This window comes from Coenobita brevimanus, chromosome 29 (assembly GCF_032717465.1).
Source record: "Coenobita brevimanus isolate Jiangsu-jjx chromosome 29, ASM3271746v2, whole genome shotgun sequence".
NCBI lineage: Eukaryota > Metazoa > Arthropoda > Malacostraca > Decapoda > Coenobitidae > Coenobita > Coenobita brevimanus.
Window position 1 is genome coordinate 30,218,389 of NC_136982.1, and position 26,916 is coordinate 30,245,304.

General features: G+C 41.9%; 1 protein-coding gene across 1 annotated transcript in view; it reads left to right on the top strand.

The window, feature by feature from the left end:
- LOC145395000 (methyltransferase-like protein 25B) overlaps nt 1–26,916 on the top strand; it is a 351,111-nt gene that overhangs the window by 108,325 nt on the left and 215,870 nt on the right. Inside the window, exon 5 of the mRNA XM_080268744.1 lies at nt 21,831–21,966. Coding sequence (XP_080124870.1) covers nt 21,831–21,966 — 136 coding nt within the window. The remainder of the gene's footprint in view (nt 1–21,830; nt 21,967–26,916) is intronic.

Consider the following 26,916-nt stretch of genomic DNA (forward strand, 5'->3'; position numbering starts at 1 on the left):
TAATTAGAATGTACACAATTGCTAATAACCAAGATTTTTTCCTTATGTAAGTAGTGGGATGGAACATTGCTTGGATGTTTGGGAAGGGGGGTTCTGAGACTGAGGGGCTAGAGGAGAGGGAATGAGCAGTGCCTCTAACCCCTCAAGGTCTGAGACTAGACCATGAAGCCCTCAAAGTTGCCCCTCCCCCCCCCTCCACTTGTCATCAGAGGCTGGTCTTGGCAAGGTTGGTGCTGTGGATGTTCTAGGCTGGGGGACTGAGATGGCAGGGCTGGCATCTAGTGCAAAGCAGGAGGAAATGTAGATGATGATGAAATTTTGTGACAACTCATTAATCATCTTGACAGGCTGTTCCTTCTGCTTCCGTAAGAGACAGTCAGTTTCACATTGCAGATTATGTAGCTTGACAGTGTGTGGCATTACAAGAGTGAGAGATTGCTTCAGTTTATCCACATATGCCACGTCTTCACTTAGCTCCTGATGCATGGACCCCACCACCCTATGCTGCCTAGGTACACTTCTTTCCCCCCCCTGTCTTTTCTGCATTACTTGGTGTCTTCCTCCTCAGTTTCCTTGATAAGCATGTCCACCATCATGTCTGAAAGGATGTCGATGAGTCTCATGATATCATATTGGGTTATGGCGTTGACCCCTTCTCCAGGCAGTGTATGCCACCTCTATTGCCACAGCTTGTCAACAATAGGAGTCGCCAAGACTGCCAAGAAGATGTGCAACATGAGTTTCTGCTGTCCGTATTGAACCGTTTCCTTCATAACTCCCTTACATACCCCCATAATGTGCAAAATAGCATCCTTGATGTTGAAATCCCTCCAGAACTGCTTGAGAGTGTGAGCATGAGGCTAGGCACTGGCTGTGACTCCAAATTCACCTAGGTGTCACCCCAGGCTTCTGGTGCAGGATCTGCCTTGTCAGTCCCTAGGTCACTGGCCTGTTACATCACTCCATAGGCTCAAACCTTTGATGGTGGTGATCGCTTCCTGGTCAAGGGCCTGGATAACATTAGATGTGTTTGCTGGGAGGAAAACAACCTGTATAGAGGAGTTGCAATTTACAAGGTAAGCTTGGTAACCTGGACAGTTGTCTAAGACAAGCACCACCTTTAAATGACAGATACTTTTCCCAGCAAAATTTATCTTCAGTCATAACAGAGGTTCAGTTGAATCACCCAAGAGTACTCACTGATGTTGCCCACTCCTTCAGATTGTGCATCCAGTTAATCCCCAAACATGTAACATTTTCATATTGCAGGGTCATTGGCTTTTCATACTTCTGGATTGCCAAGGGCTTTACCTTGTATTCACCTGTTCCAGTAACAGCAGATAGCAAGGTACGGCCTTCTTGGAGATCATGAACTGATCACTAAGGTTTCCTCCTATTTCAGGAAGATGAAAGCACATCCAAAATAGACTACCAGTAGTCTCTGCCATGTTGAAGAATTGAGCTGTAGTGTATTCCCCCTTCTGTACTATCTTCCTGAAGAAGCAGGAAAATTCTTGGTGGCAGCAGCATCAACACCCCCAGCCTTGTCAGTGACACTAGTATGACAAAGCTCCCTGTGAGTGCATAACTCAGAATACCAGTCTCTGCCAGGGATGAGTGGTGGAGGATTATCCACGCGCATAATCCTAGTAACCTTTTTGTAAATCTTTAGAGCCTTGTGTCGGATACCAGCACTGTCTGCGGCAATGTCCAGCTCTTGTTGGGCCTAAACAAACATGTACTTTACACTACCTTCTCCATATTAATTAGCACTTGTTTTCTTCCATACCTCTGTTTTGATACATCAGCACATCCAAAGATGTGCACTGCCTGCTTGATTTTTTCCCTTTTCTTTGTCACTGTCCCTATCATGGATTCATTAATACTAAAACTCTTTGCATTGTTGGTCACACATTCCTCTGCATCCAGCTGCCGCGGATTTTTTTTTTTTTTTTTTTTTTTTTTCCCCCCAAGTGTGAGTGGCACACATTATCCTCTAAACATAGCTGCACCAGAAACTTGCAAGGAGGTCTGGGAAGCCTTGGTGGACCAATTAACCCCAAATTTAGCACACTGGACTAGGTGCATACAGGATAACAATACAGTACGGCTGGCAGCAGATCAAAAACACTTCAGAGAATGTAGATGAGGAGGCCATTGAGTGTCAGTGGTCAGGATTGGGGGTTGTCGCCTGTGAGTGAAGTTTAGGTTGGGAGTAATAAAACTAATTTTATTGAGACTGATTTTACCACTAATAATGTGAATCATGCAAAAGGCTCCTCTGTAAAACAAGGGCCCACTGTATTACACATAGTGGTGATGGGGAACACAGTTCTGGCCTATAATGAAAAGGATTTCTCTCTCTCTCTCTCTCTCTGACACACTATATTTACTTGTTTTTTCCAGTTTCTTGGTAAGTCTATTTTGTCCAACAAGCAGTTAATAACATCATCAATTGTCTGCACTAAGTGATTATGTTAGTCCTCTCTGTTCCGAGACTGGTGTTCCAAGACTGGCAGTTTGTCCACATCGGATCCCAAGGGTGGGTTCATGGCTGCTCCCACATGTGACATTTTGTAGGAAAGTTGTTGAAAAAAAGGGCTCACATCCCTCACAGGTGTCCCTTTCTCTCTTTTTAGAACTTGCCTCCACTCATAAGGGCTCTGTCCTCGTCCATACTGATGGGTCTATGATTGATGCTGGAGTAGGATTTGGTGTTGTCTTCCCTTCCTTTAGTACGGTAGGGGCGGGAGCCTTCCTGGCATTACTTCATTGTATATGGCGGAACTGACCTGCAATTTAATATGCTCTTAAAATCATGTTTTTACTCTCCCCCAATCCGTTTTTGTGATTTTTGGTGACTTGCTTAGTGCTCTGCCTGCACTGGAGTCTTTTAATGCATCCTATCCATTGGTTTTATCATTTTTAGAGTGGCATTTTCTTCTCGGCCATTGTGGCCACCATGTGGACTTCTGTTGGGTTCCCGCACATGTTGGTGTGGTGGACAGTGAGAAGGCAGATACAGTACCCTCACGTCCAGTGCGGTATTTTTGTCAGACACTACTGCCGTACTGGACTAAATTCGTACTGGACAAACAACAGATCTTATGGGAAAAATAATAATGTCAGACAAGCCTTGAAAAAGTCCTCCCAAAATTCAGCTTAACTACATTTTGACACGACTAAGATTTTACCAACCTTTAAGGTGAGTGGTAATGGGCTTGGGAGGAAGGGGAAGAGGTTTCCAAGGCTGTAAGAGGTCTTTCTGACCCCCTGGAGGAGGGCGTTCAGGATCCTGAGGAGGCCTATCTGCCTGAACCTCCTTCATAAATCCGTCATAGCCACACACTGACACATCGTCATCGGGGTGCATTCACATGACAGCAATACTGGAATTTGATTGGCACACATCACAAATCATGAGGAAGGCATACTGGACTGGTGCGGTAGTACTAGGGAAACATTCCTCAGTGTTGACCATCTCCCGTGCACGCACGGGTGGTAGTACTGGATGCAGCACATCAGTACAAGAGAAGAACGCCTCAGCTTTGGCTTATTTTGCATGGCTGATCCATACAAGCCCAGCAAAATCTGTACTACAGTAATAAATTATTTTATTTTTTTGCTGACCGTATTGGCCGTGAATAGTACTGGACAGATGCGGATTGGACGTGAAGGTATGTACATTAGCTAAAGCTGTGTCTTATCAACAGCCCCCAACCGACTACCCACTTCCTGCTTCTGATGTAACAACTTACTTGTGGTATGCAGTTCATACGTGTTGGCAGAGGCACTGGGATGGTACTGATTGCTCATGATAAACTAAAAGAAATCTTTCAGAGAGTGGTTGTGCCAGGGGTTCTCCCCTCCATGTCTCGGCAATTGGAGGCGGCCCTTGCTAGGCTTCGCATTGGGTACTCTCAGCTTACACATGGGTTCCTCATAAGTGATGAGACTCAGGCATACTGTGATGACTGCCTTTTTCCCCTTACTGTCCGTCACTTGCTGGTCAAGTGCCCGAGTTTGGGGGACCTATGTCAGAGATTCCATCATAGGCATAAGGGAGCAGATGATGCCTACTGTTTGTCCTTAATGTTTGGTGAAGCCTCTAGTGATTTTACTGATGTTTTTAGTTTTCTGCAGGAGGCAGGCCTCCTTCCACTTTTATAAGTAATTAATATTTTATAAACCATTCTTTTATTATTTTCAGTGTTTTATTCCTGCTATCAGATATTTACTTTATTTTGAATATGCACTTTTTATTTTCCTGCGTCTTTTACCTTGTTGTCCAACGGCATATGACCCTGGCAGTTGCGCCGCCAGATTTGAATACAATCAGTCAATCAGTCTCACTAAGGGATCACTGAGAGATCTGCACATTCTTTCAAAATCTGTCCAACCACCCTATATGGTCCCATCACCTTCCTGTCATTCAAATCATCATCTATAATATCTTGTTTTTCTCATCTGCCTTATTGGCCCTGTGCCAGGTTCTCATTTCTTCATCAGGATTCATTAATTCATTTTCCCTTACTAACACTTAGTTTTAACTTATTATTTTTTATATCACACATCCCCCTTCCTTCTTATATATTGCTTCCTTATCTCCTAGTCTGAATATGGTGCCCCTTATTTTTCTTTTACCATTAAGAAAACTTTAGAACAACTTAATTTTGTAGCTATGGTAGGGGATCAGTGGATCAAATATTCACAGTGAGACATAGTGCAGAAAGCTTGCGAATAAGACTAAAGTACAGCGGACCCTCATTTTATGATGAACCAGTATGCAGTTAATCGCCTATGCGGTGACTAAAATGTCAGGACCCTTTTCTGTTCTCTGATTGCATATTTGCTTGTACAGTCATTATGATCCTATACGAAGCCATACTGGTCGGTGTACAATCACCGTTTTCACCTATACAGTTGCCAGCATGCAAGCTTAGAGTCATTTGTTTGTTTCAAGATTGAACTCAGTCTCTGTTGATTGTGTTAGTGATTGGGGGAGGTTGTGGCCAAATCAGTAGAGAGGCAGCCTGCAGTCCTAATGGACCCAGGATCAAATTCCAGTTGGAGCAGGGAACAGTTTAAGGATCTGAATTTCATAAAAAGCAGACTTTACTGATCTACCAGACGACTCGCTGACATGCTGTAAAAATACCCCTGCTAATACCAGTACACCAGTCCTTTATGAGACGGCCCAAGCACGTATTCATTATGGACGATGGGTGTTAGCCCTGAAGTGGTGACATGGGGTGGTGTGTACAAGGACTACTGGGCCTTGGGATAGGGCCTGAAGCCTTTGCCCAGAGTTGAACACAGAAAAAAAAAAAAAACAAAGTTGTGTGGTGTGGAGTTCAGCAAGCCAGTACAGTTGGCCCCAAACTTCCATAGAACAAGCACCTGCCTCCCTGGCTTATTTTGCGAATCGGTCCTGGAACAAACCAAGTGTTGAAAATGATGCACTTATAGAAGCAAGGGGAGGGGGGGAAATGGCTGTGGGGTGTTGTTGTGGAGGTATGTGAGTGGTCATTGAGCCCTGACCTTTTTGACATTAAAAATACACCATAAATAAACAGTAAACTAAGCATTGTGTGGGTTAGATGTGCACACACATGGAGCATGGAGTGATTGCACCACACCAAAAACAGTGGTTGATTGTAAACAAAGTCAAGGTTTTGAGGAGTAGAGATGGGGCTCTTGAGATCCTGTATATGTGTGGAATGTGAAGAGTGGATAGGCTGTAGCAGCAACCAATCAGGATGGTACTTCCAAGGGGAACGAGAATGCCGGTGATAGGGAGAGCTGGACCTCCTGTTTCACTAGCTACCTAATTATCCTTCTTTTGCTGACCTTTTCAGTGTGACACTAACATGGAGAGTAGACTGTCATACTCTCCCAAACACTTCCTCTATCTCATACACTACATAACATGCGTTTTTCGTATCACACAACATACCCCACTGCGTCACTCGGGTTGACGTCAGCAAGGGCATGCGGCCAGAAAACTTAGCCCCAGCTACCTAGTGGCGAACCTTTTGAGGGGAGGCGTGACGAGGGCTCCGCCAGCCTAGATCATGGGGCTCGAACCTGTGCTAGAGGGTACAGGGCATTGCGGTTTCCAGGCTGCAGCTTCGGCCAAATAGAGAGGGGCCCAAAACTGGGAGTAGCTTCCCGGGAGGCTGCCCTATCAATGGGTGTACAGTGAGTCCTTGAAATATGAAAACTTGAAGTATGAATTTCCGATGGTACGAAAGCGATAAATGTAGGACAGTTTCCACAGTACAGTAATCCCGCATGTTTCGCGGTAGTTACGTTCTTGTAACCCCCGCGAAAATTTAAATCCGCGAATACTCTATTAACAATTGAATCTTGCACTTGTGTCCACCATGCTGCCCATCACACAGTCCATGTCCATACTGATTGCGAGACAATTCGCCGTCAGACAATTCCCCGTCAAAACATGGACGATTCCCCTTCAGAACAATTCTCACCCTGGACGATTCCCCGCCATTTTATAAATATACTAATCAATACTTTTATAAATATACTTATTATTAATTAATCAATACTTTAATAACTATATTTCAGGGGGATCTGGGATCCAGCAAAGTCTATGTTCAGTAGCGTAGGTTCTGGATATTATTTACTAGTTGCACCTTTAGTCAATAATTAACTTGTTTCTTCCTCGCTGTAGTCGCCTTTGAATTATATTCTAGCGTCACCCATAGCTATCTTCATTAATGAAGGCGAATTATCTTGTGTTTGTTGTGACTGCGAATTGTCCCGAAACCTCCATACTCATCCCGAAATACCTTCTTACAAGATTGAAAGCACATACTCCATTATGAAGGAAAAACGTAAACACCGTACTGTAATACACAATTATCTACACATTTATTCACAAAACAGTACAAAATGAAAAGATGCATTAACTGGTGATAGCAAACACTCGCACGGTCGCTTCTTAGCTTGTCCAGTAACACAATTTTCTTTGCTGTCATAACTTTTCTTGATCATTTTGTCACTTTGGAGTGTTTACTAATTGTATTATTAGCCTTTGGTGAGGCTGGCTTACGTCCTGGGGCCATGTGGAAAGCAAGTGGGAGGCAAGAGGCTCGTATCATAGTGCAGTTACAAGAACACCAAACACGTGAGGCAGTCGGGCGTTGACTGAAGAATGTGGGGCAGAGAGCAGTGTTGCCATATCCAAACAACGAAATTATGCTAGGGCAGTGAAAAAATTATGCTAGATTGAGCAAATTTGTTCCAAGTAAAAAATGAATTATGCTAACTTGAAGCTAAATAATAAAATTCTATACATATTCATGCTACATATTAATTATGTACTGTTTACTATGAAAATATTAAAATGAACCTACATACAGTAAGAGGGTAAATATCGGTTTTCTGCCCATACTGCTTTTTCCCACGAAACTTACGTTTTTCTGATGGATTTTGATGTGATTCATTCGATTTTGAGCATCATTTCCGTCGGAAATAACCAGATTTTGAGATATGACCCCCCCCATCCCCCTGCAACAATGGGGGAGCTTTGGGGAATCGGGGGTTATAGGGAGGGGGGGAAACACAGAAAATGGTCATTTCCGACTGAAATGAAGCTGAAAATCGAATGAATCATACCAAAATCCATCGGAAAAACCTAGGTTTCATGGGTAAAATACAAAGCTCAAACTTATCCTAACCAAACCTAACCGAACCTAACCTAAAACCTAACCTAACCTAAAACCTAACCTAACCTAATCCAACCCAACCTAATCCAACCCAACCAAGCCCAAACTGAAAGTAACCAACTATTCAAACCTTACATCTTCTTACCTTATTCGTCTCTCTCTCTCTCTCTCTCTCTCTCTGATTTGTAGCTTTTATAAAATTATTCCAAAAATATTCCATTCCATTCTAAATTATACTAGAATGATGCTAAAACTTCTAATATGCTAAAAAATATTCCAGACTCGAAAATTTTATCAAAATTATGCTAAAAGAATAAAATTATGCTAGATATGGTAACACTGGCAGAGGGGCCGCGGGAAAGGGACAGAGGGTGGCGTGAGTTTACCGCACTACAATTGGAAGTTGCGGGAATTTCAATTTTTTTTTTTTTTCTGTATATTCAAGGATATTTTAGTTGAACTTATTAATGCTAAGAAAATCCGCGAGAGGGCAAAACCGTAGACAAAAAATCCGCAAAAAATGCGGGATTACTGTACTAAAGTATCTGACTCGATGGTACGAAAAATGATACGAGAGGAAATACGAAAAATTCAAAATGGGCATGCTGCATAGCGCCGCGCTCGCTTGCGGCGAGAAAACAAACTAACCCCTTTCTGGTAAACACATTTTCGTGCGCTTCCCAGTCGAGTCACGTCCATCCTCTCCTCTCAGCTTCGCTGTAAGTTACGCTGTTTTTCGCTGTTCTTCACCTTTTCGTGTTTTCACCATGCCTCCCCAGCGCCCTGCATCATCTCCAGCATCAGGGGAACCAGGTGCAAAGAAGAAACAGCATCGTACTGTCACTCTTGAGAGGAAATTGGAAATACAGTAGTTATATTGATTTATTTACCGGTAAATGTACAATGAAAGACAACTATCTTCCCAGTTCAGTCTGAAGAAAATTTACACCAGGCGAAATACAATGAAAACCCTGTTTCTACTGGTGCGTGTTTCAAATGGTTCGATTTTTCCACGCTGTATTCGTCAGACTTTGGGAAGATACCTGTGTCTTTCATTGTACACTTGAAGCAGCAGAAAGACCTTATCAATTCAATGCATAATCCTTCAGCTTGTTTCTGTAATTTTCTGACAACTTTCAGCTCGGCAAATTACTTTTTCTTGCTGAAAAATTTCCTCCCTGTTATTATCATCACTTTTCCGTACGATCGTTTCCAGTGCAGTGGAAGAAACTCAACATACTCAAAGGTGGATATCGTTTCCCAATTTCCCAACTGGAGGTTAGGTTAGGTTAAAATTATTAGGTACAGATAAGCTCGGTTAGGCCAGGTTTAGTTAAACACTTAGGGAAGAACAGTCCTTGCCGCCATTATGTTAACGAAATAAACGAGTTGTCTCACCAGAACAGCTAAAAATGACGGGGAAACAGATTTAATAAGAAACGTTTACTGTATTTGCCAACCCAGAAATAATCTGAAAAATATAACAGACTATCAGGAAGAACTGATTTGGTAAGATGCTTTTACTGCTTAAAGTAAAACAGATGTCTAGCCCCCTCAGTGGCAGTGGGTTCAGATATTTGTGTGCACCTGTGGTTGGCCTTGGGACCATTTTTTCAGTTCTGAGATCAATCTCATTTCTTACTTATGTTAAAAGACTCGTCTGGCACACCTGGCCTTCTTTCCCCCCCCCCCCCAAACCCATCCTGAGATTTGCTATGATTCGTGTAAGAATTAATAAAATTAGGATGATTGTTACATCAGCATGTATACATTGACTGAAAACATCTGGGACGAAGTGAACTGTGAACGCCAGACTGCTTGAGGTGGTAGAGTAGGGTCGTGTAAACACACCAGTGACCCTCATTCCCTTCCCATAATTGCTCGCAGCTTATTTTTTTTTAGCTCACCCTAAATCAATGTCACTGACACCAGTACAGTAAGGCACTGTGCAGGGCCAGAAGTTATGAAAGCGATAATGGAATACATTATTGTTTGTATCAGTCCTCTCTCTATCACTCATACACATAAGAACAAACAAAAGAATGAGCAGTAAATGTACACTAACTCTAAGGAGCAGAAATAACTGTGCTCAGTCGGTCCGAAATATATTGGGAAGAGTGATACCGAACGAAGAATGTGGAAATGAATGCTAACCTTCGAGAATACTGTATGTGGGACGAAAGAGTAATTTTTTTTCTGATTAGCAAATACTTTTGTTCCATATCGTCTCTTAAAATTGTAAAACCCATAATCTTTCGTGTAAGCATACAGCCTAAAGACCATGCCAATTCAGTTTATATTCCTCTAGTTTGTCATCTATATTTTTCTGACTATTTTGAGGGTGGTAAATTATGTTCTCTTGCTGAAAGAAACTTACTCAAAATTAGGGCGCATGTAACATAAGCATGTAAACATCGGCGAATACATCTGGAGTGAAGAGAACGCCTGACTGATGGGATGGTAGAGTAGGGTCATATACACACACCAGTGACCTTCGTTCCCTTCCCGTAATTGTTCGCAGTTTTTTACAATGCCCTAACTCAGCATCATTCACACCGAAACAGCGAATTGTTGTTCAAGGCCGGCAACTACGAAGGGGTTAATGGAACTCTGTATAAAAAATTCAAAATGGGCGCAGTGCATAGTGCCTCACTCGCTCACCGAGAGAAAACGAACTAACCCCTCTCTGGTAAACATTTTCGCGCGCTTCTCGGTTGAGTCCACGTCCCTCCTCTCCTCATAGCCTCACTGTACGTGAGGATATTTTCGCAGTCCTTCACCTTTTCGTATTGTTTCGCCATGCCTCCCAAGCGCCCTGCATCATCTCCAGCATTGGGGGAGCCCGCTGCAAAGCAGCAGCAGCACCGTACCCTAATTCTAAAAAGGAAATTGGAAACTATAAGACCCCATGAGGAGGGGCAGGGAGTCTTGGAGATTGGGCGTGCTTTAGGCCTTGCTGTTTCCACCATTGGAACTGTGACGAAGTAAAAGGAAATGTACAAGAATATGGCCACCTTCTCTACAGTTGTATACAAGTATTGCTTACTTCTTAATAGGGGGGGATGAAGTTTAGGTGGGGGTCCGAGGGGGTCCTGGGACACATCCCCCCATTTATATGTTTATTTCAGTGGGGAAAATCGTTCCGATATATGAAATTTCGAATTACGAAAGGTTTTTTTTTGGTCCCTATCCCTTTCGTATATCAAGGACTCACTGTATAATGGCGGGGTAGTTACAGTGACAAGGCGTGCTTGGAGGGTGTCCCTGAGGGTGTCCCTGAGGGTGTTCTAAGGCCACTACCACAACCACTGGTCAAAGCTGGTGGGCTAGGTGTCATACATCCATTGCCTGGGCCTGGGACTGCAGTGGGTGGGGCCTATGGTATGTCTCTCCCCTTCTGATTTTATTGATTATGACTAAGTTAAAGAATATAATTTAAAGCAAGCCTGAGGACATTAAATTATCCAGGGGAATCAGAGTGGCTTCGTGGATTGTGGGAGTTTGAGGGGTAGAGTGGGGAAAGTGGTTGAGGTAATGAGTAGGAGGTGGGTGGATGTGGGATGTGTGCAAGAATCTGGTATAGGGGTGGATCAGCCAGAAAGATTGCTGGAAGGAATTGTTGGCAGGGTAGGATAGATGGATATGGGGATGTGGGGGTGTTGGTTAGGGAGAAGTGGTTGGAGTATGTCATGAATGTTTGAGAGTAAGTGATAGGATACTAGTAACGAAAATATCGTTCAGTGAGATGGTGTTTGCTGTCATATTGTCATATGCTCCACAGGCAGGCTTGGATGAGGTAAAGGATAGAGTTTGGGTTGACTTAATACGTGTAGTAAGTTTTATGGGGGATGATGAGATTGTAGTATTATGGGGGGGATTTAAATGTTCATGTAAGTGAAGCAGCTCAAGGATATGAAGGAGTACATGGGGGATGTGCATATGGTACAAGAAATGAGGAAGGGAAAAGGATACTCAAATTTGTGGAGGCAATGAACATGATTGTGTACAACACACATTTTAGGAAAAGAGAGAGTAGGTTGATTACATACGAGAGCAGCCAGATAGACATTTCCTGGTCAGGAGAGCTGATACGAGGTTAGTCTATCTATCTATCTATAGCCCGACGCCCTAATCCCGCAAAGGGTGGCCGCAGACAAAACGCCTCCAAGTCACTCTGTCACCCACCATTTGACTACCCTCCCCCCAACTCACCCCCCCCTCCCTCATATACCTCTCAACTCCATCCCTCCACCTCATCCTCGGTCTACCCCTCCCTCTCCCTCCCTCCACCTCACCTACATACACCCTCTTAGTCAGTCTTTCATTCTCCATCCTCTCCACATGTCCAAACCACCTCAGTGTATTTCTCCTAATCTTTTCAACCACATCCACATCTACCCCACAACGTTCCTTCACTTCATCATTCGTCAACCTGTCCCTCCATGTCACTCCACATGCTCCTCTCAAGTAACTCATTTCCACTGCTCTCACTCTTGACTTGTTCCCCTCTTGCAAGGTCCACGCCTCGCTTCCATACGTCAGGGTAGGGATCACAATACCATCATGCAGTGACTTCTTAACTTCCATACTCACCTCCCTATTTCTCATCACTGTTTTCAGTGTGCCAACAACCTTCCTTCCCTGCTGTACCCTTTCACGTACTTCATCCCCCAAAGTTCCATCCTTACTCATCACACTACCCAAGTACTTGAATGCACTCACATTCTCCATATCCTCACCATCCAACCTCACTGCACACTCTGTGACTTCATTCCTCTCAAACACCATAACTTTACTTTTGTTTACATTAACTTTCAGCTTCCTCCTCCTACACACTGTCCCAAATTCATTCACCAAACCTTGCAACTCCCATTCATCTTCACTCAACAATACTGTATCATCAGCAAACAGCAACACCGGAAGCTTCCAAATCTCACCCTCATTCATTAGGGCCACCCCCACATCCACTGCCCTACCTTGTACCTCCTTTACGACCCCATCCATATATATATTAAACAGCCATGGAGACATTACACACCCCTGTTTCAGTCCCACCTTGAGATCAAAGAACTCACTCAGCTCACCATCCACTCGCACCGTAGCCCTAGCTCCCTCGTACATACTCTTCACAGCACTCAACAATTTCCCCTCCACTCCATATATTCTTAATACCTTCCACATACCTTTCCTATCTATTCTGTCATAAGCTTTCTCCAAGTCCATGAAGGCAGCGTACACTTTCCTTCCCTTCTCTAGATACTTCTCCACTAAACATCTTAGAACAAATATCTGATCTACACACCCTTTTCCCTTCCTAAATCCCCCTTGTTCTTCTCCAACTAGCTCCTCTGTCATATGCCTAACCCTATCAATGAGTATTCTACCATATATTTTACCAGTCACACTAAGAAGGCAAATACCCCTATGGTTACCACATACTTCTCTCTCCCCTTTTCCTTTGTACAGAGGAACAATTATACCTGACTTCCAATCCTCTGGAACCCTTCCCTCTTCCCAAGCCAATCTACACAACTTCCATATCCACTCCACAACAATCTCACCCCCATACCTAAGCATTTCACCACACACTCCATCAATTCCTGGGGCCTTTCCCAGCTTAATCTTCTTCATCGCTTCCACTACATAGTGAAGGCCTTTTGTAAATATTTTCATGTAAGTGTAAGTTTTAAATATTTTCTTGTAAGTGTAAGGACTATATAGTAAAGTCAAGTTGTAAATACCTATTGTAAGTGCCAGGACTGTACCTAATTGAAGTCAGGTTGTACATGTCTTCAAGTAAGTGTAAGATAATGCATTCACAGTGAGAAAGACATGCAAATTGTGATAGATGCTGAAGTAATAAGTAATCAGAAAGTGTACTGAACATTGCTGTACCTTCCCAACATAAATACCTGAGTATACCTTACATAGAAAACGGCTTTCTCACGTACGTGGTGAACCTGAGAGAGTGGCTATACCTGTAAACGAGTATGCAGGACTCAATAAAACTCATTTCCAAGCCTCAGTGAGCATTTTAATGGTGAAATTCGTTGTTTCCACATCAAAATCTGTCATTGTAGCCAAAAAAAAAAAAGGTCAAAAAATGGCCGACACTGGGGTGACCCAGAGAGCTAAAAATAGCCGGCACGTGGCGGGTTAAATAAAGTGATATCGTATCTTTTTTGTAGAGTGATTGTCCAGGTCCATCAACTCTCCCACCCTGGAGTGGGGGGGGGACCCTTGGTGATGACTCATACCGGCAGGCATAGGTCAAACTTCAGGTGGATGGGAGAGTTTCTTTTTAGGTCATTTTAGGCATCGCGGCCGAAGTCACCCTCTCTAACCCCATTGAACCCATGTAATATCATTCTTGTTTTTGCAATACTCCTTCACTTGAGGCAACCTTCTCGTATACCGAGGCTGCACTGTATATAGAAAGTAAGAAATGAAGGTTGATGAGGTTAGGAACTGATGAGGGATTGAGCTCGTTGGATGAATTTTGTATGGAAGAGTTCATGATGAGGGTTTGGTATCCCATTTTTAACCTGAAACTGATTGGATTGACTGGCTAATGGGTATTGATGAACCACATAAGTGTGGAAAGCTTTTCCTGTGAGACAGAGTCAAGATTCTGGGAGCTTGAATGATGACTGAATGAGACCCATATCCTTTGGAATGCTGTTGGTTAGTTCTCCCACTATTAATTTTCATTTTTTTTTTTTTTTGCCTTTATGACCCCACCTCATACCACTTGTTGGTGAGACAGGGAGGCATAATGATTCTGATGATGATAATCTTTACATTTGTATTTGCTTTCAGTATCCTTCTCATATTTTATTTTTTCCTGCCTTTGTATTTCAGTACATATGTGTGACCCATTTCAAAAGATTCTTTATTGATATTCTTTATGCTTTTGTCCTTTGCTGTTCATGTATCTGGATTCCTCCCAGATGTAGTGGATATTGGGGTCATGATAATATTGGCAGCAATGTAAATATAATTATTCTGTAAGAAAAATTGTGAAGAGAGCTTGTCTCAAACCTTGTTATCCCTCAAGTGTACAGGTTGGTCCATATATTAATCATCCAAGTTCTCATGTGTTTCTGGGACAGCTGAGTTATCATGTCCAATGTCTACTTTGCATTAGAGTAATCTCTTTAATATCCGGACGCCCATTAACCAGACACCCCAATGTCCGCACAGTTTGGGCCTGGACCTTCGGAACCTAAAAAAAAAAAAAAAAAAAAAAAAAAAAAAAAAAAAATCCAACAATAATTTGAACTTGATGCACGGCACCAACCAGCTGAGTTTATGTGCAGCTCCTTCACCCCTTGCTTCCTCCCCTCCCCATTTACCGCCTAACTACCATTGTGAGTAGACGCTTATCGCAATGGATGCCGCACGTGTTCATTTTTGTGAGTAAAAAGTGAATAAACTGCAATACCTCGCCACTAGACCACATGGGAATTTGCAGTTTTGTGCAGTGTTAAGAAATTAGAATTCAGAGTGCAAAGGATTAAGTGTAGAGTGCAGACTGGCAGTTGTAACTGGCATGGCACAAGTAAGAACAGAATATGCAGTGTTAAACAATTATAATTCACAGTGCAAAGGATTAAGTGCAGCACAACACTGGATTACTGTATGTGCATCAAGAGCATTTTCACCACTGCCAGAATCTTAGAGGAGGTGGGTTAATCTTCTTAACAGCCATGGACGTGTTGGAAGTACCCTGTACTCTGCTAAATATTTTCTATACTCACTTCTAATTCTTCATTCTGTGGTTCCTTTTCATTTATTTCATGCTTTCTTTCCCTTATTTGTGTGAATAGGGTCTTAAATAGGTGTTATGCATGTCTGGTAGGGAGTTATTTAGGTGGTTTTCTGAATTAGGCTGGGTTAGGGTCCATAAGTACCAGTCCAGGAGGCAGGGTCCCAGTATCTGGACGATCCCACTTCCCAGACATGCTTTTGGCTGTATTACATCAGATATTGGTGAGATTACTGTATTTTGTTTCTTGTATCCCGTTTCATTCTTTGTAGTTTAACCTGCCCCGTCCCGTCGACGTATGGGTACGTTGCAACGATTTGCATTTGCCAGTCCCGGCGACGTACCAGTACGTCGTGCAATTGCAAGGTCCCTAATTTGCACAATTTTTAATTTTCGCGCGTGATTTTTCGTATGTATACATGGGACACCTTCCTCTATTCCTCTACAAGATGCCAAGCAGGGACAATGCCTTACACTGCATAACCTCCCCCCTCCCCCCCTCATGCCATTGTCTTGGCAAAGGACCTGTTACCAGTGACCTGGCTAGTAAAGATATTCAGGGCCAGAGTGATTCCTCAATCGATGACAATGTGGAGGACAATGTTTACATAGCATTAGAAGAAGAAACAGCCAGAAATAATGATCAGGTAATGTGGCAAAAAAAGGTCAGGTATGGTGATTAGTTAGTGAGTGAAACAGTGCTTATAATGCCTTTATTACTGCTTGAAAACCAGTATACTCTCATACTACATATACATTCGTACCAAGTAAATAAATAAATACCGTTTATGAGTGGATAAAATAGTTACCCTCCCATAGAACTCGTTTTCTTTGGTGCCAGCATGTTAGAAAACCCAGTCAGGTAAGGAGGAACTCCTACCTGGATTGGGTATTTTAAACCTCAGGTGAGCGATTTCTCTATGAATTTTCGATGTTTCTCACCAAAAGCAAAGGTTTTAGCCAAAAAAAAATTTTTCGAAAATACCTCGGGACTGGGGGATGTCGGAGGTGCAGAAAACCTCGGGACATGACGGGTTAAGATTCTTTATGTTCACTAATTGCACAGTTGATTAATCGTTTCATTAAGTACTGTGAATGTTAGCTTTCCTATCACCTGCAGCTGAGAGCCCCCGCAGCATACGAGAATGGGGATGTGGCGTAATACATGGGTCACCTTGTATAGCAGTAACATATGTACATGAGAGCTGGAATACAACTTTATAGATTTTTTTTTCTTTCTTTCTTTTTTTTCTTTTTTTTAATGCAAGGAATAAGGAACCAAAGGCCATGAGCCCACAATAAGAGTTCTCTCCAAGAGAAAAACAAAATACAAGAGAGAGCCAAATTCAAGATCCATTCATTTCGAGATGCCTGGACATACTTCGTTTGAAAGATTGGAGATCATAGGCAGCAGGAAATACAGACAGAGGGAGACAGTTCTAGAGTTGACCTGTTGCATAAATGAAGGGCTGGGAGTAACGGTTAATTCTTGCATTAGAGAGTTGGACAGAAAAGGGATGAGAGTTTGCTGCTAGATGGGTGCTACGCGCCCGTCGTAGAGGTGGAGGAATGCATGCAGACAGTTCAGAGGAGCAGTGACCATTAAAGTAGCGATAGAAAAGAGATAAAGATGCAACAATGCGATGAAGAGAGAGAGGTTGAAGGGAGTCAGTAAGAGGAGGAGAGTTAATGAGACAAAAAGCCTTTGACTCCACCCTATTGAGGAGAGCTGTATGTGGGAAGCCTTCCCACACATGAGAGTTGTATTCCACACAGGGGTGGGTAAAACCCCTGTATAGAGTCAACAATTCTGCAGGGGTAAGGAAAGAACGGAGTTGGCTTAGCACACCCAATCTCTTGGAAGCAGATTTTACAAGAGATGTAATATGATCTTTCCAAGATAAGTCCCGAGTAAATGAAACCCCAAGCATGTTCAAGGATGATGCAGGATTAACCTGAATATTATTAAACCTTAGTGGGTATACCTGTGAAAGATTGTGATGGGTTGATAGATGTAAGAACTGAGTCTTAGATGCATTAAAAACAACCAGATTATTTTTACCCCAGTTAGAGATATGAGCCAAGTCAGACATTAAGTGTGCCATAGCACTTGCCTGATAAATAAAATGCTCTTAGGTTATAATTTACTGTTGTACTCTACTGATTATTTTTCTTCTCCCCTCTTTCACAGAGATTGGCATTCAGACAGACCCTATTACTGAACATGAGTACCTATCTTGTGCTGAGAAGTGGCTGAAAAGCTGTTTTTTTCAAGTACCATTTCTTATGCTATAGACATATTCTTTTGGTGAAAAATTGGCATTTGATATCAGAGGCTGTAGCAAATCACGTACAACTGCGGACAGATGACTCGAGGCCACCCACTCCACCACATTCGTGGTGGGGTGCTCATCTCACCTGGCAACAGTGGCGTGACAGAGGCAGGGGTTCAGGTTGCTGCCTGTTTGAAGCAGACTTCTCTAGGTTTGCAGCCGAGAATGGTTTCCGCTTTATTATATATGTATCACAATAAGTTATTAATGAAAGATGCATCTGTGCATTATGACATGTTATATCAGATATAAATCCAGAGGATATTTAGGTGTAATCCTCAAAAGTATATTGCTAGGGCTGAAGCGCTGCTATGTCTCCTAGGACAGCGGGAATATGGGTATATTTTGGAATTCAATATTGCTTAGTACTACACTAGCAAGTCGCTATGGAGTATCTTTACAGTGCCAATGGAAAATCTTTTGTTAGAAAAGACCTAACAGCTTAGGCAGGTTAGCTAGCTTTACATTAATCCCAGCTCCCTCTGTACAAACTCACAGTGAGGGCAAAATTCATGGCACGTAATTGAAACCTAGTCCTGTTTACTGGAACGAATGATATGAGTGTCAGAGAATACTCCCCAATTCCACTTCAAGTCCCCTATGATTATCCCACCTAGTGACTCTTGTGTTGATCTTTAACATAAAATCTGCTTAGGTCTTTACGGGTCTGATTCAGGCTGCCTTACTCTCATCTGAATGTAATTATTCCTAAAAACTATACAACTGCATTCTGAAATAATATACATGTTGTCATTCTCCAATTATATCCCAGGTTATGGTAATGTCTGTAATGGGCGTTAAGAATGGGCATATGAAGTGGACTGTTATCCTCATGCCAGATACTGAGTTCGTTAATTAATTTTAATTTGTGGATATTGCTCTCACTTATGTGAATTATCAAAATATAAGGTTATTGCCCTTATCAGCTGTTACGAGGAAGGTGGTTGGAGGTGATAGTGAATCGTCAGAAGGCTGGAGTCCCCTTTTTCCAGCTGCACTGCTTTATGTAGGGGAGGGGCAATACTGATGTTGGACTGTAGCCTACTACTGTTGAGAATTACATTAACATGACAGATATTTGTATCTGACATATTTTGTCAGACATCAGTAACAGCAAATAAAATACTGTACTGATAACAGGGTATGTGGTCGGTTATCCTAATGACAGGGAAGTTTGATGAACGGATCGTGAACACAAGTGAAATTAACTGCAGTTTGATATAAGATTTCAAGACCCTTTGTCACACTGTATGACATAATAAAATGTGAATGTAGGGGGATGATACAAGTGTATAATGGCAGTTACTATGGAAGTAGGGAATTAGGCACATGTTTTTGATCGGGTTCACTAAGATGCCGGGACGAGACAATTCCTACACCTGTCTCATGCAGCTAATGGGTTCATCTGTTACAAAACCGAAGTGGTAACGGAGCTGCGATCCTGGAAATTGGCCTAAACACCACCAAGAAGGACCATGAACCGCACCCAAGAACACATTACCCTGAGAGCCAGGATTGTTGGTTTACGGGAAGCTGGATTGTCCGTTTGAGCGATAAGTAATCAATTAGGAATTGCAAGATCAACTGTGCAAAGATGGATCCATAGATGGGAAGAGAGTGGAAATCTTTCAGGCCGTGGAAGAGGACGACCTCCTAGGGCTACAACACTTGAACAAGACCAATTGATTTTACTGACTGCCGCAGATCAGCCCCTAACTAATGCTGTCAGGATATGGGAAGAGCTGCATTTACATGTGTCAGATCGCACCGTCAGGCGACGCCTTCATGAAGGAGGCCTTCATCACCGAACACCAGCAATAAAGCTGGTTTTGACGGATGACCATCGTGCCATGAGAGTACAGTTTGCACAGCAGTATGTCGATAGAGACCTAGATATTTGGGGACGTGTCATCTTCACTGATGAGAAGACCTTCCGATCGACATCACATGGCAGACGTCATTGTTGGAGGAGAAATGATACCAGGTATTAATGTTTCAATTGTGGGGCTAGATGCTATAGAAAATTATGAAGACTGAAATGAAATACATGAAATACTGTATGAAATAACTAGAAATTTATTATTAATTACTATAAAAACATTATACCAGTCCTTAGCACCTGTGCTGAAGTTTCCACGGCTCACCGAGAGATATGTGTTAAGTAATCTCTTACTGTGTAGCATCCAGCAAGCTGACACTTCATTCCCTCATTAAGCCTCATAGTCACCACCACCTTGCCATTATCAATATAGGGAACTTACCCTTTTCTCAGTACTAATAGATATGTATTGCTTGATCTTTGTTTTATCGATTAGAATGGAAAAATATGTAGTGAGCAAACTACTCGGTAGGTTCAAAAGCACCTTGTCACTAAGCTGCATTCAACATGTAGCATGAAGTGTGGTTTTGTGATTTGCATAACAACAAATTAACTATTAGGAAACAAATTATTAACATAGGTTGCTACTATTCTAATTGAAACAGTGGGCCTGATTATTAGTAAATGAAAATATTATTTTCTCCCAGGTATGCCAAACAAAATATATATGAGGAAGCAGGCCATGTAACCTGCAATGTTTGGGGCTGGATCTGTCTTCATGGTGCGGGAAACCTAACCCCTATTGAAGGACTCTTTACAGCTGCCAAGTATATAGAGATTTTGGAACAGAGCTATCTGCCTTCTCTCCAGGAAAATAACTTCCCTTTTACTGGTGCGACACTTTTCGTTCATGACAGAAGTCCCATCCATATGGGCTGCGTAGTTCAGCAATGGTTTGCCAATCATCCTAACATACAGCTGCTTGAATGGCCCAGTAAGGGTTGTGATTTAAATCCAGTTGAGGGCTTATGGGCAAACATGGTGAACTCGTGGGAGCCAGCACAAGACAGGACAACACGACAACTTGTGCAGCACACACAGGAGCAGTGGCGATTGTCTGTGGCCAATCCTCGTCTTGTGTATAACTATGGGACTGCAGTGGGTGGGGCCTTTGGTATGTCTCTCCCCTTCTGATTTTATTGATTATGACCAAGTTAAAGAATATAATTTAAAGCAAGCCTGAGGACATTAAATTACCCAGGGGAATCAGAGTGGCTTCGTGGAATGTGGGAGTTTGAGGGGTAGAGTGGGGAAAGAGGTTGAGGTAATGAGTAGGAGGTGGGTGGATGTGGGATGTGTGCAAGAAGTCTGGTATAGGGGTGGATCAGCCAGAAAGATTGCTGGATTAATGTAAAGCTAGCTAACCTGCCTAAGCTGTTAGGGCTTTTCTAACAAGATTTTCCCTTGGCACTGTAAAGATACTCCATAGCGAATTGCTAGTGTAGTACTAAGCAATATTGAATTCCAAAATATACCCATATTCCCACTGTCCTAGGAGACATAGCAGTGCTTCAGCCCTAGCAATATACTTTTGAGGATTACACCTAAATATCCTCTGGATTTATATCTGATATAACATGTCATAATGCACAGATGCATCTTTGATTCATAACTTATTGTGATACATATATATTATAGCGAAAACCATTCTCAGCTGCAAACCTAGAGAAGTCTGCCTTGAACCAGCAGCAACCTGAACCCCTGCCTCTGTCACGCCACTGTTGCCAGATGAGATGAGCATCCCACCACGATGTGGTGAAGTGGGTGGCATCGAGTCATCTGCCCGCAATTGTACATTCTGTCAAAAGTTAACCAATAATCCTCTACAGATATTCAAATCACAACAATTCATCAGTCCCTTCCGAATGTTAGAGTGTATACTAGTGTATGCATGTTGTTGTATACTTCATATTGCCATCTATCTTATACAGCATTTTTATGTAACTCCTTGTAGCGCCATAGCAGGCATGGAAATGTTGGTAAACTTTTGATTCTGATAATACAGCACATTCCTCTGAAGATAAGAAATACTGTATAATTATGTGTTAAAATTGCTAGTTTATATCAGCATTTTTTTAATGCCATTTTAGTTTTAGTTGTATATGTTATAGGACTTTATTTTTTTTTTTACGCTTACCTGCAAATATCTGTATGTGCAGAAAGTTTGATAAACAGCTGGAGGCAGCAGTGGAGAAGATGAAGCGGTGTCAGATAAATCTACCTCCATTGCCTGCTGCCCCCTGCCACACTGTGTGTCATCTGCATCCTGACACCAGCCCTGAGATCTTTACACAGGTGTGACATTTTGCATGATGTTCATGTCTGATATAGTATTCAGACCTTTGCTGTGAGGGTGTACTTGGATATTTTCTTCAGGCAGACACCAGAAAGAGAATTCTTAGAAGTCATAGGCTTTTTGTTAAATCAGGCACAGTATTATTTTGCTGTTACTGATACTCTAAGGAGCTTTATTTAGGCTAACCCCAAATTATTTTGTGTAATTGAAGGAGATCGTGTGGTAGATGGAGGTGCCCACAATCTACTCAGTCATTTAAGTCCAAGCTTCAGGTAACTCTTCACGTAGTAGATAAAGCAAATGGTTTCCTGTGACACAGGAAGCCATTTACCAGTAGTTGCTGGCATTAAGATGCACATTTGAGCCAAGAAAAATGCCTTGAAATATTCCCATGCATCCATTGGGCAGAGGTGATGAGTTCAGGTAGAGCTTAACCTGGCTCAGTTAAAAAAAAAAAAGTTTTATACGGATACTTATCATTCTTTTGTCAGTCACTTGTCATTTCTACAGTAAAATATTTATAATACTGTTGATATATTGTGAAAATAGCGTGCTTTTAAGTATTTACTCAGCATATTTTAGAAGCACCTCAACATCACCAACCTAACACTGGTGTTTGTTTATGTCTGATGGTGGTACATTTCTACTAGTGGTGTATAAATTTCCTTGTTACTAATCGAACAGAATTGGATAGCTCCAAGCAAAAAAATGCAATAGACTTTCATTGTTTATTATTTTTAGATTTGATGTGTGTCATATCAGTGCTGATACCTTATATCCAAGCATTTGATTTGATGATCTGCTATACCATACCTCTACTTCATTAGCCATTATTATTTCTGAAACACTATATCAAATGGACCTCACTCAATTCACCTAATGTATTTTTCAACTCTGCACAGGAAAAAAATATATACACTGTCATAGTGCATCCCTCCTCTCTCTAAGTAAATGGGATCATTATATAAGATTCCACTTACATCATCATTATCATTACTCTTCAACCTCAGAAAAACTTATGGCAGAGCTCACATTTATCCAGAATTTTTTTTTTCCACGTGTCTCCACTATTGGACCGAACGAGAGAGAGAGAGAGAGATACTCATGGCAGACTCATAAAGGCCAAAATTGTCTGCATGGGCTCATGTAAACATCATCTCACTCTCTCTGATAAGAGGATGAAGGATGCATCTAACTTTTGTACATCCTCTTTTATTGAATTATATTGTTTTCATTTATAACATTTGGATGTGACAGTAAAATTAATAAGAGAGGGGGGGGTAGCTCACCATTCACTCACTCGATGTAGTGCTGCATTGGGTGTCTGCCTTCCGCCCTTTCCTCTCTTCCTTCCTTCCTCTTCTCTCTTTCCTTCATTCTTTCCTCCTCCTCCTGTTTACAGATGACTTAACACTCCCTCTTCTGTCTTTCTTTCCTTCATTCTTTCCTTTTCCTTCTGCTTGTAGGTGACTCAACACTGAGTGACAAGCCAAATGGTTTCCTGTACACCAGGAAGCTATTTACTACGCTGGGTGGTAACCACATAACCAAATTATGGCGCCTGGTGGTTTAGTGGGTAATTAAGGTGCTCCAATCAGATATGGCCTTGGTATGTTTGTATCCAAAGGGTGGTTGGGGTTTATTGCTCACATAATGCCACTCAGGGATGAGTGAGTCTGATCACTCTGATCTTATATGTCAGGACCAACTTGCCTAACTCTAGGCTCCTATGCACCTCTTGGGGCAACATGAGATTGGACGATGGATGGATGGGGTAGAAGTAACTGAATAAGGAAATGAAAGAGGAAAGGAGAAAATGAATATATATTGGGAAAGTGGGTGAAAAATAAAGAGAGAGAGAGAACAGAGACAAATAAAGTCACAGTGTGTTGGGATGAGATTTCTCCCACTTAGTTTTGCCTTTAAGCCACTTCAGCATCCTTGTTTTCTGTATGGCAGCTTCCTGTGCATTTAGGAATCATAATTATCTGTAGTTGGGGTCATAGAGGGATTTATAGTAGGCAAGTGATGGGGATCAGGATTATGGATTAGTTAACAGATATGTTTTAAATACAGTAAAACCTCACTATATTGGACTAACAGGGGCCCAAGCCAGTCCAAAAAAAGCAAAAGTCTGATAAAAGCAACATCTGGACTCCCCTCTGGACTTCCTCCTCCTTTTGTTATGCACAAAGGGACATATGGACTCACCCCTGGACTTCATCCTTCTCTTGTTATGCACAGAGGCTTGCTTGTTTTCATGCATTTATTCTCTCTCTCTCTCTCTCTCTCTCTCTCTCTCTCTCTCTCCCCTCATAGTGGGCACTTCCATTTTACTTCACATATTTTTGTCTTCGTCGTCACCTTCATCTTCACCTTCCCGTTCATTTTTACCTTCATCTTCAGTTCGCTCTAACATTCACATTCACTTTCATATTCACTTCCATGCTCACTTTCATATTCACCTTCACCTTCACACTCATTTTCACTATCACTCATTTTGAATTTCCATTTCACTGTCACTTCCAACCTTACTTTCTCACTTTCACATTTACCTTTACAATTACTTTCACTCACCTTCACTTCTGCCCTCCCATCTTTTACTATCAAAATCACCTCCACCTTCACCCACACCTTCACTTTCACATTCACTTTCACATTCACCTTCACTTTCAGCTTTTCTTTCACTTTCACTCACCTTCATCTTCACTTTCACCTTCATTTCTCCTTGGCCTTTACTTTCACCATCTTCACTTTACATTCATTTTCACCTTCACTTTCACCTTCATCTTCATTTTCACCTTCACTTTCACTTTTGACTTTCACCTTCACCTTCACTTTCATGTTTACTTTCACTTTCACCTTCACCTTGACTTTCATCCTCACTTCCACCTTCCATCTTCACTTTCACTTTTGCCTTCACCTTCACATCCACTTTTACTTTCATCTTCATTTTCACCTTCACATTCACCCTCACTTTCACCTTCCACTTTCACTCACTTTTGACTTCACTTTCACCTTCACCTTCACTTCCCCTTCCACCTTCACTTTCACTTTTAGTTTTGACTTCACCTTCACTTTTGCCATCACTTTTACTTTCACCCTCATTTTCACTTTCACACTACCTTCACTTTCACCTTCACAATGCCTTCACAAACCTTCACTTTTACATTCACTTTCACTATTCTCTTCCAGAGAGAGAGAGAGAGAGAGAGGTAGGGACTGTAGAAGGAGAAAGAGGAGGGACCAAGGTTATGCCTCTCTCCCTCATTTGTTTATGCCAAGGGGACACCTCTTGTCATTCCTGCATTTATTCTCTCTCTCTCTCTCTCTCTCTTTGTTGACTTTGATGTTCTATATTCAATTCCTTGCTCTAATTCACCTTCACTTTTACACTCATTTTCACAGTTACTTTAATTTTCATATTCAATTTCACCTCTCTCTCTCTCTCTCTCTCTCTCTCTCACCAGGGAGAGAGACAGGGAGAAAGGGAAGGAATGGAGGAGGAGAGAGAGAGAGAGGAGGGACCGTTGTTATGGTATCTCCTCCATTTGTTTGTTTATTCATGTATTCCAAGAGATGGACTGCTTCTGGCTTTATTGGACTTTTCCTGATGCATAAGAATTTAGTCCACTTGGCTCATCAAGTTCGATAAAAGCAAATTCTGCTATATTGAAGTCCGTTATATTGAGATTTTACTGTAATGTCATAACATATTCCCACTCACACAGAACTGGCTTGCTGGGTACCCCTAGATTAACAAATGACTACATAATATGCTTGTATATACAAACTCATTTGTTTCTGTACAGACAGAATTGGACAGATGCAGGCATCGTATTTTGTGATAAATGCTTTACACTCTCACTGTACTTGACATTTTGTTTTGTAATTAAACATTGTTATATTATCAGATCTGTTAATATACAGGCATTTATTTGATTTGAGGATAACTCTATCTATCTATCTATTGCCAGATGCCATAATCCCGTACGGTGTGGCCATTTGACTCTGAGTTATTTGTTTTACAGGGAGGGGAATAAGACTTATTATTCCTTTTATTGTCCTGTACTTCTTTTTCTGAAAAAAAAAAAAAAAAAAAAAAAAAAAAAAAAAAAAAAATCATCATTGCCTTGATCAGTGGCAGTATCATACCCAATGAGGCCCTGCCTAAGTGACGTATTTGCTGCTGCCATAAAGCTCAAATTGGGAAAAGTTGTAAAATACCATCTCAGCACTTTTGCAGCACCTCGGTTCGGGTTTCCTTTCCTTGAAGAGTAAAGTAGTACCCCACCTGCTCATGGTGACCTCGCTGACACCCAGTTATTTAATTTCTGTTCTCTATTTGTGCTTTTTTTTGGTTTTCTTTTTTTTTCCCCGTCCCTAAATTAGGGGATAGAAGTAATGCGAGTATAAGTGGCTGGGGAATGGCTGGGAGGAGGGAGGTGAGAAGACAGGAAGAAATCAGTAGGATAGAAGTTGTGGAAGCAATGAAGAAAGTTAAATCGGGGAAAGCCCCAGGATTTGATGGAGTGTGTGGTGAAATGCTGAAGCATGGGGGAGAGATAGTAGTAGAATGGATGTGGAAGATGTGCAGATTGGCCTGGGAGGAAGGTAGAGTCCCGGAGGATTGGAAGTTAGGTATAAATATTCCCTTGTACAAAGGAAAAGGGGAAAAAGAAGTGTGTGGTAATCATAGGGGCATTTGTCTTCTTAATATAATAGGAAAAGTGTATGGTAGGATACTTATTGACAGAGTTAGAGAAAGAACAGAGAAATTAGTTGGAGAAGAACAGGGAGGCTTTAGGAAGGGAAGAGGTTGTGTAGATCAGATATTCATTCTTAGATCTTTAGTGGAAAAGTTTCTAGAGAAGGGAAAGAGGTTGTATGCGGCTTTCATGGATTTGGAGAAAGCATATGACAGGGTGGATAGACAAGGATTGTGGAAA